Source organism: Opisthocomus hoazin, chromosome Z (assembly GCF_030867145.1).
Source record: "Opisthocomus hoazin isolate bOpiHoa1 chromosome Z, bOpiHoa1.hap1, whole genome shotgun sequence".
NCBI lineage: Eukaryota > Metazoa > Chordata > Aves > Opisthocomiformes > Opisthocomidae > Opisthocomus > Opisthocomus hoazin.
Window position 1 is genome coordinate 15,527,674 of NC_134454.1, and position 15,964 is coordinate 15,543,637.

At 47.4% G+C, this 15,964-nt stretch overlaps 1 protein-coding gene across 1 annotated transcript in view; it reads left to right on the forward strand.

Annotated features, from left to right (window-relative positions):
* Positions 1 to 6,492: 6,492 nt before the first annotated feature.
* The window catches only part of DCP2 (decapping mRNA 2), a 28,714-nt gene continuing 19,242 nt past the window's right edge, over positions 6,493 to 15,964 (forward strand). Inside the window, exon 1 of the mRNA XM_075411153.1 lies at positions 6,493 to 6,617. Coding sequence (XP_075267268.1) covers positions 6,565 to 6,617 — 53 coding nt within the window. The 5' untranslated portion in view covers positions 6,493 to 6,564. The remainder of the gene's footprint in view (positions 6,618 to 15,964) is intronic.

Genomic DNA, 15,964 nt, shown 5'->3' on the forward strand with positions numbered 1-15,964 from the left:
TGTGGTACCACTGATTTCAGATGGGATGCGTAGAGGCCAGAAACAGATGGTAGGCATTGACATGATGTAGAAGAAAGGTTACGACAACCTCACTGCACGGCTACCGAAAAGGTATGTGGCTAGGCTGAGAGCAGCGGCTTGGAGCCGTAACCGTACCCTAGAATTTATGGTGTGCACCATGGCCTTGCGAACTAAATATATTTTATTGGCTGTGGTTTAGTCCTGGAAAATTCCTTGGCTGGGCTGACCCTTCCCAGCAACTCCTGCATCTGACTCAGCATTACAACCAGTAACATAGGCTCGATGCCTTCCTCAAGTCTATGTCACTCATAAGCATTGCAGAAAACACAAATCCATCTTCTAAAGGTCCTTTTTTCCATGTGTCTAATCTTCACCTAGGAAAAATTAAAATGTAAATAGCACATGGTTCTTTCCAGCTGTCATTGTTTTGGGATAAGGCATCTTGCAAAGCATTTAACACAGATTTGTTCAACTGCTGAAATACCTTCTTTCAAGGAGCCCTCTCATTAAAAGCAGAGGTGAGGAGAAGAGGGAGAATAGTATCTAGCCCCTAACCCCAGTTAAAAGGTTTGTCCTGTAATTTCAACTTTTTTTTGTGTGTGATTAAAAGTTTCATCTTGTTTAATGAAATCATAAAATACAGTTAAAAGGGATCTCTGGAGGTTATGTCGTCCAGTCTGCCGCTCAAAGCAGGGATAATGCCAAAGCGAGACCATGGTGCTCAGGGTTGGACCACTGGGGTCTGAAAATCTTCACGAATGGAAACTCTGCAGCCTCCTTGGACAGCCCATTGCTGTGCTTAATTGCAATCACAGAGATGATTTTTTTTACTTGTTTGAAATTGAAATTTCCTGTGATGTCATCTGTAACTGTTTCATCTTGTCCTTTGCTGTGGCCCTCTGGACCTGTGAGGAGGGTCTGGTTCTCTTTAACCTCCAAACAGATAGCTGAAGGCAGCAACCCGATGTCCCCACTTAGCGTTCACGTCTGAGAACAACCGCAGCAATCGCAGATCCCTGAGCCTCGTCCTATGCTATGTGTTCCAGCCCCCTTCCCTTTTCCTTGTTTGCTGTATCCCTCTGATCTGTCTTGGCTTTTATAGAGACTGCGGGGAACTGTTGGGACAGGCATTAAATAGCATGAAGGGGTGGTGCTGGTTTTAAATTAATAATTACTAGTAACACTGCCAGATATCCTTAAAAGTGGTCTTTAACAAGATGTGTGAGAGATTTAATTCTCACCTGCAGACAGAACAAAATTCTGTACCTGAAATTAAAATAAAGCAGTATTAAAAATGTTGCCAACTTCAGTGAGTTTCCGTTTTTTGTCAAGTATAAAGACATTGCTGTGTAGCAATTCCCCATTCTTGTAGGAATACTTTCCTATTCTGATGTGCCTAAGGGTTAAAAGTGACACAAGGTAAGCATCAGCAGAGGATGCAGAAAGCAGTGTGACTCTTACTTTGCTTATGGGTATGCTGGGATTTGGAGAAACTACAGGACCTGCCAAGTTCTAAATGAGCAATTCTCAAACTGAAAAAGGATCTGCGGACTCAGATCACATTTTGCAGGAGTGTAAGAAGCCCCGTGGAAACTTAATCTGGCCTTCTGGTTTTTGTTTTCTCTCCCATGCTCTCTCTCCTCATGCTTAATAAGGTCCCTCTAAAAATTCTGGGTTTTTTCATCATACCTGTAAGACTGAAGGACTGAGGAGGAGAGCAGTTAAGACGCAAAACTGTTATAGAAAAGGGAATCTGATAAAAATGTTAAAACCAACTGAATTCAAGCTGAGTTTTCATAATAACTCTGTTTGCCTTTTTGTTCTTTTATTCAAAAACTGTACTTTTAAATGTGGCATTAACATCTCCCCCCATTGATCTGTGCTAGACAAACATTTTCAGTGTACTACAGTGTGCTGAGTAAATTCCTTTTAGCAGTAACATGCATAACTGTTTTGCTCCACCAGGACACCCAGGTCCCTCTCTGCAGAGCTGCTCTCCAGCATGTCTGCCCAAGCCTGTACTGGTGCATGGGCTTGTTCCTCCCCAGGTGCAGGACCCTGCACATGCCCTTGTTGAACTTCATCGGGTTCCTCTGTGCCCAACTCTCCAGCCTGTTCAGGTCTCGCTGAATGGCAGCACAGCCTGCTGGTGTATACACCACTCCTCCCAGTTTGGTATCATCAGCAGACTTGCTGAGGGTGCACTCTAACTCTGCATCCAGGTCATTGATGAAGAAGTTGAACAAGACTGGGCCGACCTAGGTACCAGAACCAAAGCACATGCAGCAGTAGCCACTTTGTCCACGCTACCCTGCCTCCCGCTGTAGATAATCACGAAATACCAGAGCTGACATCTAAAGTCACAGGCTACAGGACATACCTGGGCTGGAGAGGAATTACACTCTTATACCACATGTGGACCAGCAGGCTGCATATTCTGCCTGCTGAGGGTTGCATTCTGAAAGGAACTAAACGAAAACAGCATGTAACAGGGTTATGTCCTTTCTATTGCCCTCCATTATTTGTTTTCCCTTTTTGTACCCTAATTTTTTGTCTGCCTTTATTTTGCAGTTAATGCAAATTAGTATCTTCAGTTGCACACTTTGATGTGTTAAGCTATTTAGTCTGATTTTAGGATCAGAATGTCCTACGGACTAGATCTGTTCACTGACTTCTTTTATCTGTCTTCCATACTGTGTGTCTTTTCACCCTGAGCTGTGGTCCACTCCTCTCATCCACACAGAGTTAAAGGTTAGCCTCTGGCTTTAGCAGGGTGCATACCTCCTCCAACAATCTGCTTAACTTGGAGTTTGAGTGGATGATCATGCCCAGAGGATGTGTAAATGTGTTACGTGGATCAGCTGGATAAGCCAGTTCAGTGTTAAGCCTTAAGTAAACCACGCAGTCATGCCCTGTAGCGTATGCTGTGCTTTACTGCCTGCTTGTGCTGTATGTATAACAATGCACGATTTGACCAGTAGATTAATGATTACCTGCAAAGCCTTATATCAGAAAATTATTTGAGTAAAGTACTGTAATGTTAGGAAAAGCCTAAGGCAGATTTTTCTGTGCAGGCTTACCACAGTTCTCTATACATAAAGTAATTTCGTGAATCGCTGACTTCTCTTTTTCCACAGGTTTCTTACCTCCTCTGCAGGGCTCAGAGAACCTCATCAGGGTTTAGTTACCACACTTCATCCAAATCTTCCATTGAATGCATCTTACTATTATAACCATTTCTTGGGCATCACTACACATGTGGCCCTTTCTATGGTGCTTCTCACTTAATAAAAAAAATCGCAAACCCTGACAGATTATTTTCAGATCTTTGTGGTTGTCTTTCCTTAACAATCAGGACAACATGGATTTAGGCCTAAATTTTCATTAAATTTTTGTTGGTGATCTAAATGTTGCTTCAAAATATTGTAACTACGTATGTTTCTCAGCATGGGTTATATAGTATTGGTTATAGTATATCTACCACCCACCTGAGATACAGGTCTGTGTGAGCTCTCCCACTCACCTCATTTGCCATGTAACACACTGACTGAGGAGAGCAGGGCAGTAGTGCTTGCACTGTCTCCTTGTACCTTTATGGAAATTTGACCCAAAATACCAGCTTGCAGCCAAATGGGGGTGCTGAGCTTACATTGCTTACAAAGGTTGTCAGTGGTTTTCAGTTCCCTTCCCCCCTACCTCCATTAGCTATCCTTTGTTGGAGATTTCAGTACAGGAAACATTTATTGAAGGGCTGAGCAGAATGAATGCCTGTTCCTGACGACTTAGGCAAGCCTCAGACCAGCTCATTTGGCCGCGGACTCTCCAGGCTCTGCCTCGGTCTTTATTCTAACTAATGTAAGCTGCAAACTCGTGTTCACTGAGCTCTAGGTCTGGCCGGTTCCTTCTGCGAGTGTCCGTCTATCCAGTGCAATTCTGTCCTCCACCTTGGTCAGCTTCTCCAAGCAAAACTTTGTCCACCCCCAACTGTCGCTTTTCCTGTGCAATCTAGCTCCTCTTCTGAGACTCCTTTCCGACTGTGCAAACGGCTGATCCTTTTTGTATATTCTGCTACCTTCTGTCCTTGTCCCAGTGCAAAGAGAAGAACAAACATTATTTTCCAAGTATCTTATTGTTGTCTTTCTGACTGCCTGCCACGGTTGACTGATAAGCAAAGATTAAAAACCCGTTTGACTACATCGCTGGGTGATTCTGCAGGTTGCTTCCAGCTGTGAGGTGTTGTGGCTGCTAGGTAAACTTCCACACTTGGCCATCCTACTGTCCTAATTGCCCTTGCAGCTTGACAGGAGGCATTGCCAACTTTGCTGTCAACATGTCTGTGCACGCAAGTTCGCTGGAGGGGCCTACGTGTAGATTTCTCTCTGGGGAAATGTTATAGCCTAAATGTGTCAGGTGTAACTAAACCTGCTTTACATGAGCTAATGGCTGAAAGGAGCACAGGTTATTTCAGCAAAGAAATTAGAAAATGTACAACAACGTTCTAAGTGAGAAAAAAAGAAACCACAATGATACATAGCTCCAAATCCCACTAATGAACACATTTTATCTTACCTTTCTGTTCTGGCTAACCTAAAGTCATTCACTAATGTCTCAAAAATCGAGCAGGCAGAAATATTCAAATGCATCTCTTCTCGCTCTCCTGTCCTGAGGGCTTGGCAGCACTGTCTATAAACTTTCCTTATGTCCTCCAGTTAGTACATTTCTCCAGTGTTAACCAGCTTGTTATCCAAGAGTGTTTCATAACTTCAGTAACATTTGACACACTTACTTTTTCATTATATCAGGGTTTTTTTGCAGAAACCATGAATGGGCTAATAGTAGCATTGATGACATGATGTGCCAAAGTGCATTTTCTAAAACACTTATTTTTCCACCTTATCAGTTGGAGGAGATCCTTGTACCACATCTGCACGGTGGGGACAGATGTAGCAGAGCAGTGAAAAACACTATCAGGGGGAGTACCCTGATACCTGAAAGGAATGCAGATCATGTAACTTCTGCAGAACCTTGTATGCAGAACCTTCTGCCCTTTCTGGTAGAAACTAAACTCTCTGGAACCCTGCCAACGGGATTTATCAGTCTGCACTCAGACCCTTCCATCTGTCTATCTAGCCGGTATTGTCAGTGCTTGACTTCCCTTCTGCCAAAGTCCTTCCATCAGTCAGCACTGATGCGAGCCACCCACCATCTCAAATGCCACAGCAATAAAGGCAGTGGGGTGAAAGTCGCCGTCAGATACCACCACGTGGAGTCTGCAGGAGAGAGGCACCAGGGTATGTGCCTGTGCTGCTTCTACTGAGATTGTGCTCCAAAGCCTTCTCACGATATTGCTCCTTCTACACCTGGTTGAGTGCCCTTCCCTCGTGCTTCTGGGGCTATGATGGAGTCTCTTTGTTTTAACTTTGGAAAGGAGGCAAAGGATGCATTTCTCACCTTCTGTCCCCAACTGTTAAGAAATGAGTCATGAATATACACACTTTGCATGTCTTCAGCGTTAGCACCAGCGCGGTGTCTTCATTAGCTCCTTTCTTTATTCAAGCGAGCCCGTAAGCACACCGTGTTAACTACGGAAGCACTTCATTCCGTAGCACAGCCACAGCCAAAGTTTCTCCGGATCGGTATTTCTCTTTGGCGCATTTCTCTATGCGGTTTTTTTTTTCGCTACTAGTCTCTTTCTTCCCCCCCGGCTCCCGGAGCACCCATTCCTCCCCCCCCGGCCCCCCGGAGCACACCGGCCCGTCTGGCTTCTCTGGCTGAGGCAGCTACAGCGGGCGGCCATTCGCCGCCCCGCGCATCCCCTTGTCCCAGGCCCGGACCGCCGCGGAGCCGGGGCCGGGGGAGCCAAGGCGCGCCGCTAGCGCTCCCCGAGGCCGGGAGGGTCGTCCCCCCCCGCCGGGCTCCGGGGATCCTCCGAGGCCCTCCCGCCCGCGGTCAGCCAGAGGGCGGGGCTCGAACACCGAGCCGGGTGACGTCATCCCCCACACCGCGACGGCTTTAGCGGAAGCGCCGCGCCTCTCTCCGCCGCCGGCGGGTTTCGCGGCACGCCCCGCCCCCCCCCGCGCGAAGGGGGGCGGTCGCCTGGATGGGGAGGGTGAAGCAGACCCAGACGTAGGCGAAGCTGGCTACCTCGCGCGCAACCGCGGACCCCGCCCGCGGCCGAGATGGCGGCGCCGCGGCCGGCGTGACGCGCTGTGACGCGCTGTGACGCGCCTCGCTGCTCCGGCGGGCGGCCTTCCCCGCGCGCACGCGACGCTGACGGCCCAGGCAGCCATTGGCTACCTCCCGCCATCACCTCAGGGTCCCGTTTCCTCAGTAGCTCGCCAGCTGATTGGCTCGCCGCGACGGGCCGCGCCGCCAGGCGGGAGGACCTCGGCGCCGCCGCCGCGAGGCGATTGGCGGAGGAGGCTGCCGCTCCCCCGCCGCCCCGCCCCCCCGCTCCCCGCCGGGCGGTCACCGAGGAGCCCCCGCCCCCGCCGCTGGACCGTGGTTGGGGCTTCGCCGTGTCGGGATGAGCCGCGTTTCCCCATGGAGACCAAACGGGCCGAGATCCCCAGCAGCGTCTTGGACGACCTGTGCAGGTAGCCGCGGGGCGGGGACGCTCCCGGGCCCGCCTCATGCCCGCCAGCCCCGGCCGGCCGGCGCCTCCGCCCCGCGGTGCGGCGGGACGCCCCGTTGCAGGGAGCGGGGCGGGCCGCCGTGGCGCGGGGTGCTGGGGGCTGCTCGGAGCCCTCCGCGGGCTGGCGGGACAGCGGGGGGGGGGGGAGGTTGGGGAGCGGGGCGGCCGGGGAAAGGGACGGTGTCGGCAGTCCCGCTGCGGCCGGGAAGCGGAAGGAAGGGGCTCGGGGTGGTTGCCCGCGTGCCCGTGTGGGGCTGCGCGCGCCCCCCGCACGGCTTCGTGGCGCCAGGCGCCGCCCCTCGGTGGGCGCTGTGCTGGGGGTGGGAGGCTGCACGCCGCCCCCCCTTCCCCTCAGCCCGCCGCCCCCCCTTCCCCTCAGCCCGCCGCCCCCCCTTCCCCTCAGCCCGCCGCCGGCACGCCGCGGTGTAGGCGGGGAGGCCGGGCGTGGAAGGAAAGGCAGAACCCGGGTTGTGGGGGTTCCTCGCAGCCGCCCGCATGGTTGGGCCGGGGGAGGTGAAGCTGCAGCTTGTGCGCGGGTGAGGGGAGCTGGAAGCGTGAGGCTTCTGTGGCGTCTGCAGCAGTGCGTGGTGCTTGCGGGGCAGAAGCCTGGGCTGGTTTGGAAGGGGTGGCTGGAGGCGCCCGCTGCTGATTTACCGCTGCTGGAAGAGAAGGTGCCAGGCAGGCAGGAACGGAAGAGTCGAGGCGGTACCCTTCGATCTGAAATTGTCCTCTCCTGCTTGTCTATCCTTTCGGAGAGAAATGGTTAGATTTTCTGATCCTAAAGGCTGCATGTTTACATTTTCATAAAACGTGGGCTCCGTTTTCTTGGGGAGGAGGGAGGTGCTTTTTCCCCGTGTGATCTCAGCCTCCGATCCCCTGTGGTGCAGCGCTTTGGACTTCTTGATGTTTAATTCGTCTCTTATCCCAAGAATTTGATGGCCCAAACTGGACATGATATTTGGCATGAAGTAATCCGTCTGTCCTACCACCTTGAAAGGACCCCTTCTGAAGGTTTACCTACAAGAGGGACAGGTTACTAGAGATGAAGGATAGTCTGCTTACTGGCATTACTGTTTTCAAATGAGTGAAAATGCTTAGAAGTAAGAATACCACGGAAAGCTAGGACTGCTCCTCTCAGTAGTGTTTCGTCGTGTATCTAATGCAAGAGTCAGAGTTTACAGTACGCAAGTAAGTTTTCAGTTCTGTAAGTCTGGCCTCTGAAGTTGTTCCTGTTTCCATTGTGTCTCATTTGGGCTGCCTACAGAGAGATGTGACTTGTCATTTAGACGCCTGCTTGCATAAGAAGCATTTCATATTCATTTGGAGGATTTACAGAATCACAGAATGTTAGGGATTGGAAGAGACCTCTGTGGGTCATCTAGTCCAACCCCCCTGCCAAAGCAGGGTCACCTACAGCAGGCTGCACAGGACCGCGTCCAGGTAGATTTTGAATGTATCCAGAGAAGGAGACTCCACAACCTCCCTGGGCAGCCTGTTCCAGTGCTCTGTCACCCTCAGAGTGAATAAGTTCTTCCTCATGTTCAGGTGGAACTTCCTATGCTTGAGTTTGTGCTTGTTGCCCCTTGTCCTATCCCTGGGCACCACTTAAAAAGAGTCTGGCCCCATCCTCCTGACCATCCACCCTTAAGATACTGATAAGTATTTGTAAATTCTCCTCTCAGCCTTCTCTTCTTCAGGCTGAACAAGCCCAGCTCCCTCAGCCTTTCCTCATAGAAGAGATGCTCCAGTCCCCTCATCATCCTTGTAGCCCTCCGCTGGACTCTCTCCAGTAGCTCCTCATCTTTCTTGAAGTGGGGAGCCCAGAACTGGACAGAGTACTCCAGATGGGGCCTCCCTAGGGCAGAGTAGAGGGGGAGGAGAGCCTCCCTCGACCTCATTGACAACCAGGGCACACTGCTGGCTCATGGTTAACCTGTTGTCCACCAGGACACCCATGTTTAAGACTTCTTCAGAAAATCCAGAGGGGAATCACAATGCTTACAAAACTGAAATAGCCTATTAATGTCACTCATGTGGGGTGACTGTTGGAAGGGCACATGGATAATCAGATCTTACATTGTTAAAGGGTCAGTCCCACTGTCTTACTGTGTTCCTCTGAGCTGCTGTCATTGTCTACCTTTGAAATGGTATTTTGTCTTGTAATTGTATGAATATAGTCATGTGGCTTTAATGAAAAAAAGAAAAAACTTAAAATTGTAGACAAGAGGCTTGTAGTTACCATCAGTTTTACTCTTTGTCTCTTCCTAATTTACATTGTTGACTTTTGTTAGTGCTAACAGATCAGCCCTGCTTTGAATACATTGCCTTGCTTGGACATGGACAGAACAAATGAAAGGAGCAGAGGAGTCAGGCTTTCCTATGGGAAAGAGAGAAAGTATTCCGGTATACACTGGGGGAGCAACACGGCCTGATAGGCCTTTGCTCAAGGGAGAAGATGAACTATTAGAGAAGTGGAAGATCAGAGCTGCTGTACTTCAGGTGGTTGGCTATTAATTAATTTTTACAACATCTGTTGCTTCCCACATTCTTCAATCTTTATATGATATTAGTGGAAACTTTGGTAGAAAGCATTAAGCGATTTTTCATACTCGGTTACTGAGAAGACTCAAAATACTTTCTAGCACAACCTATACTTCCTTTTTTTTTTTTTAAATTCTGACATCAAATAAAACTTCAGTGCTAAAATACATATAATTTAAGTATAACAGGTTTGGAAAGCTACAGGGCCCATATGAATTCTCTAGTATCTTTTTATATGGACTGTAGCAGTGTGAGCTGCAAATCTAAGTTAGTGAATTTTTATGAGATGGCAAGCATTCACATTACCAAAAGCTAAACTATGAAATAAATCTGCTGTCAAGTCAAGCTTGCCTAGTAGTTTGAGATTTTTTTTTTTAGGTTTTTTTTTTTTGTATTTGAAATCCAAAAAGCTGAGTTAAAGCTTAGATGTCCACAAAACAGAACTATTGGTTTTGTTAGTATCCAGAGAGTGCTAGAGTATCTGTTAGACTTCTAGGCTTTGTCTTTGTACAGGAAGATTTTTCTTTGTCCTGAAGCAAAAGGCCTGGATTCTCTGCAAAATACTCTTGGTTGTTAGAAGTTTGTATACACAGGAGATGCAATCATCAGTACTTCTCACTGTATCTGCCACTTTACCTGCTTGACAGATTTCCTTATGACAGAAAGACCACTGTGAGCTGGTGCTAATCCCATCAACATCAGGCACTGCTGAATTGAAATATGTTTGGATTTTACTTTAAGCTGAAACACTTTCTCATAGGGGCTCCTGTCTAGGCAGAGGCTCAGGGAGGTTCCACACAGACGCTACTCAAAGAAGCTCATGTGTAGGTCCTTGGATCACTTGCAGCTGTTTCAACTAATTCAGTCAATTAGTCTAAATAATAATTCCACTGTTCGGGGCAACTACAACTGTTTTAATGCCTGCAGGTGGTTCTCATGACTGTTGCTAGCTCCAAAGGCATACAAAGGTGCCTTAGCTGATACCTTAATTTTGTTTGTCTTGAAGGGAGGGTGTGGTGGTTCTTTTTTGTTGTTGTTTGTTTTTGTTGAGTCAGGTAGGTTAAAAAAAAGGAAGTACTTTAACACATCAATTATTTTATTTTTGCAATTGTGAGTTAAGTTTCCAAGTTTTTAGGTCCTGTGGAGGATAACTGGTTTTCTTTTTGTAGTAATCAATTTTGATCTGAAGTTGACAAATGCTGTTCAGTTTTATAGTTAGTTGGGCCAAGATTACAAATTTTTATTGCCTGTAGTCACTTCAAGCAACTCAGTTTAGAGATATGTGGACTTCTAGGAGGATCTGGATAATAGTCTTAGCCGGGTTTGTGGCTTGATGTTACTTTTACAGTTTCATTTGCAGTATTTTTGTGGTCATATATTTTGCTGAGGGTAAAGTTTGGCTGTTTAGTAGCAACTCTATCATTCAGCACAAAATTAAGTTTTTGATTAGACAAGGGAAACTTAGTGTACCTATTTCTTCTGGGGAGCAAAAAAAGCCCCAAATCTTGCAGGCCCAATGTGTACTTCTAGGTGTCCTCTCTGATATTAACCTTAGTGTTTCTCTGTGCTGTGTCCAGTGGAACATATAATAATTTTGTATTGGTTGTAATTAATCTTAAATATAGGATTTTTAATGCATGTTACTAAAAACTCTCTTGTGTGTTGGCTTTATGAAATCGAGTACATTGGGTGAAGGGCTCTCAGGCCCTGGGCTTTGTCCTGTGGAGCTTAATATTAAAAGTTACCTCCTGTAATGGGTGTGTTCAGAATCAAACATTCATAGCTGACTTCACAGAATCTAATACTGAAATTATACAGCACTGAAACCTGTACTAAAGAATCAGTATATGCTAGCTCTTAGAAACAATACAACCGCCCCAAAACCCCCACAGCTTTTCCCAACAGCATCAAATAACAAGTAGGCTTTCATATTCAGCTATAGAGATCTGTGTGAGAATCGAGTACAAGTGATAATGGTGGTGGTAATAATTGTTAAATACTTTCATTGCAAAACTGTTCTCCTAAGGATAACAAAAAATAAGGTTAAAAACACTAGTCTAATGCACTTACATTTAACTTCCTCCCCACCCCCCCCCAAGCTGTCACAGATTTCCCCTGCTGGTAAACCAAGTTAAGAGACTTCCACACTTAGAATTTGTATTCGGAGAGTAAGATGTTACACCTCCATTCTTTTTCAGAGGGTGAAATGTTACTTGCCATCAAGTGAAAACAAGTTGAAAGTTAAAGCCAGGTACATAATGTCTTCAAAGATTTGTTGAGTTCCTAGGCCATTTTAGAATCACAGGATGACAAGATAAAATTTACTCTAGTTCTGGTAGTTACTGTGTGTTTAAGCTTCAGTAGTAGGACCACTCTGACCCATTCTGATAAGTAACAAGTCACAGGTATCCATGTCAATTTGTTGTCACGCTGTCTTGTGCTACTGAGTTGTTCTTTACTGATTGAATAAGTGGAGGTAGAGAGTCATGATGTAGGTTTTGGGGCTTCTTGGTGCTCTCTTACTCCTATAAGCAAGTGCTGTTATCCCATCTTTTGGCTTCAGGACCGTGGTGGGTTAAGCTTGGCCAGCAGCCAGATGCCCACCCAGCCACTCACTCCCTCTCTGCAACAGGGTGGGGGAGAAAGTAGGGTGGAAAAGCTTGTGGCTCAGGATGAGGCAGGAAGGTTGCTTACCATTTACCATCATGGGGAAAATTAATTTAGTTTGTTGCCAGTTAAAATAGATTTGGATAGAGAGGAACAAAGAAAAAAAAAAAATTAACAAACAGCTTCCCCTACGTCCCCATTTTTCCTGGGTTCAACTTCACCCCCTCATTCCGGACTCCTCTACCTGCCCACCCCGAGCAGTGCCGGAGGACTGGGAAGGGGGGTTGTGGTCAGTCCATAACACTTTGTCTCTGCTGCTCCTTCCTGCTCATGCTTTGCCACTGCTCCAGCGTGGGGTCAGTCCTATGGGCTGAAGTTCCGTCAGGAAGTATCCATCTGCCCTGGCATGGAATCCTCCACAGGCTGCAGTGTGGATATCTGCTCTGCTGTGGGGCACCTCCTCTGACTCATTCTCCTCTGACCTAAGAGTTTGTGCTGCTGTTTCACACGCTGTTTCTCACTTCCTTTGACTGTCTGGCATTTTCGTGCTTTCTTAGATACACTTTCCCAGAGGCATCGTGATCTCGGCTGCTGACTTCAGCCTCTCCTCAATGGAGGCTGTCCTGCAGCCCCCACTGCCAGCGCCCGGCCTCCTGTGCCCAGCACAGCCTGGAGGAGGTGCCTGTTGTTGGCACTTCTGAGTAACTTAGGAGTTAACTTTTTGATTTATGAGTGGTGATCTGATTGGCTTTGCTCTTGTTACTCTAAGCCTAATGCTGGTGTGTTCTTACTCTTCTTTAGTACTACTTCTACATATTGTATCTTCAGCTTTATGTTCAGCTGCAGTTCGGGTGCAAGAAAACATCATCAACTAGTTGTAAAATAAACTGACTTTTTTACCTTTGAGCTACAGCAGCTTTATATCTAAGGGCTATTTTCAGCAGTAATAAAGCCTTCAGGAAAAAAAGGAGCAGTTGGGGGGTGGTGTTGCCAATTGAAAATTAGCAAGCAGGAAAATACTGTTGTTAAATAAGGTTGTTTATGTAAGAGAGAGTGTCTGCTTCTTTTGGGGTATCTGGTCAAGGACCTTTACGAACACTAAAAAGAGGTGACAAGAAAAAGAGGAAGCCATAAACAAAAAGTACTGGGACACAAACCTGAGGGAGGAACAATGAGGGAGGCGGTGATGAGAACCAAACCTGGCCACTGATTGAGGAGGGTGTGTAGTGGTGTGGGAATGTTCATTCCAGCAAGTTTATGTGAGCGGGGGGGGGGGGCCCTGCTCCTGGGAAACAAAGGGGAAATCAGAACCAAAACCACACAGATGCAGAACTAAGAAAACAAAAGTGGAGACAGTGACAAGAGAGGAACCTGCCAGTCGCACTAACCGATGGGCTGTCAAGAAAAGACAAGCACCACTTCCAGGAAGATCAGCCTGGCCTTTGTGTCTGATAAGGCTGTAAACCCAGGGTGGTCCCGCACAGCAGGATAAGGCTATAAACCCAGGGTGGTCCCGAACAGCAGACAGGGGAAGGGGAGCAGGGGTAGGCAGGAGGGGGTGTAGGAGTGGCTGGTTATGTGTAAAACGGAGCAGGTCAGTACGCTTGTCTGGCTGAGCCTTTCTCCTGATTGCTACAGTCTGCCCTATCTTCCTACATCTTCTTATTAATTCTTTTTTTTAATTTTCTCTCTGCCCCTTGTGCATGCATGCTGCAAGGGTGAAGTGCCAGCTGCTGGTGAGAGCTGCGTGTGTGAGTAGATGGGGCGTCTGCTCCTGGAGCTGGGGGTGTGTCTTGGTGCCAGCTACTCGCAGGGGTGGGGGTCTCAGCTTCCAGCCTCTGGGGTGGGAATGGTGAGTGTCCCGAAGACCAGCTGCTGTGGTAGAACTGCTTTTTGCCAGAGGCTCCAGATTGGACCATTGTCTCCAGCTGTGGTGTAGAGCACATTTGTAATATCTTTTCCTGGCTGGACTGGCCCAAGGGCTACTGCATGCGCTATTTCTTGTTTAATTTGTTCAAAGGCTTGACGTTGTTCAGGGCCCCATTGAAAGTCATTCTTTTTCCGAGTTACTCGATAGAGGGCTCACTATGTGACTATAATCTGGAATGTACGTTCTCCGAAAACCTATAATGTCCAAGAAAGCTTGTGTTTCTTTTTTGTTGGTGGGGACATTGCTGTTATTTTGTTAATCACCTCTGTAGAGATCTGGCAATGCCCATCTTGCCATTTAATTCCTAAAAACTGGATCTCTCGTGCAGATCTCTTGACCTTACTTCTTTTTATGCAAAATCAGTTTTCAGAAGAATGTTAGTTGTTTTCTTACCTTTCCCAAAGACTTCAACTGCTGTGTCACCCCATACAATCATGTCATCAATGTATTGCAGGTGTGCTGGAGCTTTATCTTGTTCCAAGGCAGTTTGAATCAGTCCATGGCAGATGGTAGGGCTGTGTTTCCACCCTTTGGGTAATCGATTCCAGGTATACTGAATACCCCCCCAGGTAAAAGCAAATTGTGGCCTGCACTGTGCTGCCAAAGGAATAGAGAAAAAAGCATTAGCAGTGTCAATTGTGGCGTACTGCTTGGCTGCCTTTGACTCCAGTTCGTATCGAAGTTCAACCACGTCCGGCATGGCGGCACTTAATGGCAGTGTAACTTCATTTAGGCCTGATAGTTCACTGGCAGACTCCAGTCTCCATCAGGCTTTTGCACTGACCATATTGGACTGTTAAAGGGTGAGCGAGTTTTACTGATCACTCCTTGATTCTCTAGTTGTCGAATCAGTGTTTGAATGGGGATCAGGGAGTCTCGGTTGGTGCGATACTGTCGTCAGTGCACTGTTGTGGTAGCAACTGGCACCTGTTGTTCTTTGACCTTAAGCAACCCTACAGTGGAAGGGTCCTCTGAGAGGCAAGGCAAGGTAGACAGCTGTTTAATGTCCTCAGTCTCTACAGCTGCTATACCAAAGGTCCACCGATACCCTTTTGGGTCCTTAAAATACCCTCTTTTGAGGTAGTCTATGCCAAGGATGTATAGAGCATCCGAACCAGTTACTATAGGGTGCTTTTCCCATTCATTTCCAGTTAGGCTCATTTTGGCCTCAGATAACTCTTGAGATTCCGCTGTCACTCCATAACTACTGGTTGACTCTGCTCCTTTATGATTTGATGGCATTATGGTACACTGCGCCAGTGTCTACCAAGGCTTTATACTCACGTGGTTCTGACGTATTGGGCCATCAAATCCACACAGTCCAATGAACTCGTTTGTCCCTCTCCTTCTCCTGGCTGGAGGCAGGGCCCCTCTAGTTACTTTTATTTGAGTCTTTTAGGGAGGAATGGGAATTTCACCTACCCTGTCTGGAGAACTGCCCACTGGAAACCGGAGTAACTTTTCTTTTGGGGATTTTCTTTTTTAACTCGTACTCGTGCCTCTAGGTCAGCAGTAGGTTTTCCGTCCCATTTCCTCGTATCTTCCCCCTGGTCACACAGGAAAAACCACAAGTTACCCCGTGACGTGTTCTGTTTCTCTCGAGCTGATCCCAAAAAAGGGTGTCTTCTCCTGACTGCTCCGACATGGGCTCCTGTACTTAGAAGGTCAAGTTTATCAAGTATTTTTTGTAACATGTTCTCTTTTTTCTCAGCTGCTTTAGTCATCGTCTCCACTGCTGAGATGCAGGCCTCTAGGGGGGAAGAGACACTGTCTTCCAACTCCTGCAGTTTGGTGGCCACTTCACCTACAGTTGCTTCCTCACCATCTTATATAAAGTTAATTACTGCCAATAAGTGGACATATGTAAAAGGTGTGCTCTGCACAACCCTCTGCAATAAAGGTCGGATGCATGACAATTTGTCAGGATTTATAATTGTCTGTGGGTCGCTGTGAATTATCTCTCGCACAGCTAGTTCTCCATGGTGGTCCATTTGCTTAGGCGGCAAATGATATCACTCTTACAGGGATACCTGCTCCTCATTGCCCACAAGATTCACCTCCAGAGGCTTTGATTTTCTGCCCTTGGCCCAATCGCCTTATCAATGCCACTACCTGTCTCTGGCCAGGGATCCTAACTGCATGGCTTCTCTGCCATCTAAGTCCGAACTATCAGCCCTGTTATCCCAGCATCGAACCAAACAGGTGGTGACTCACCTTCATGATGGCTAAAA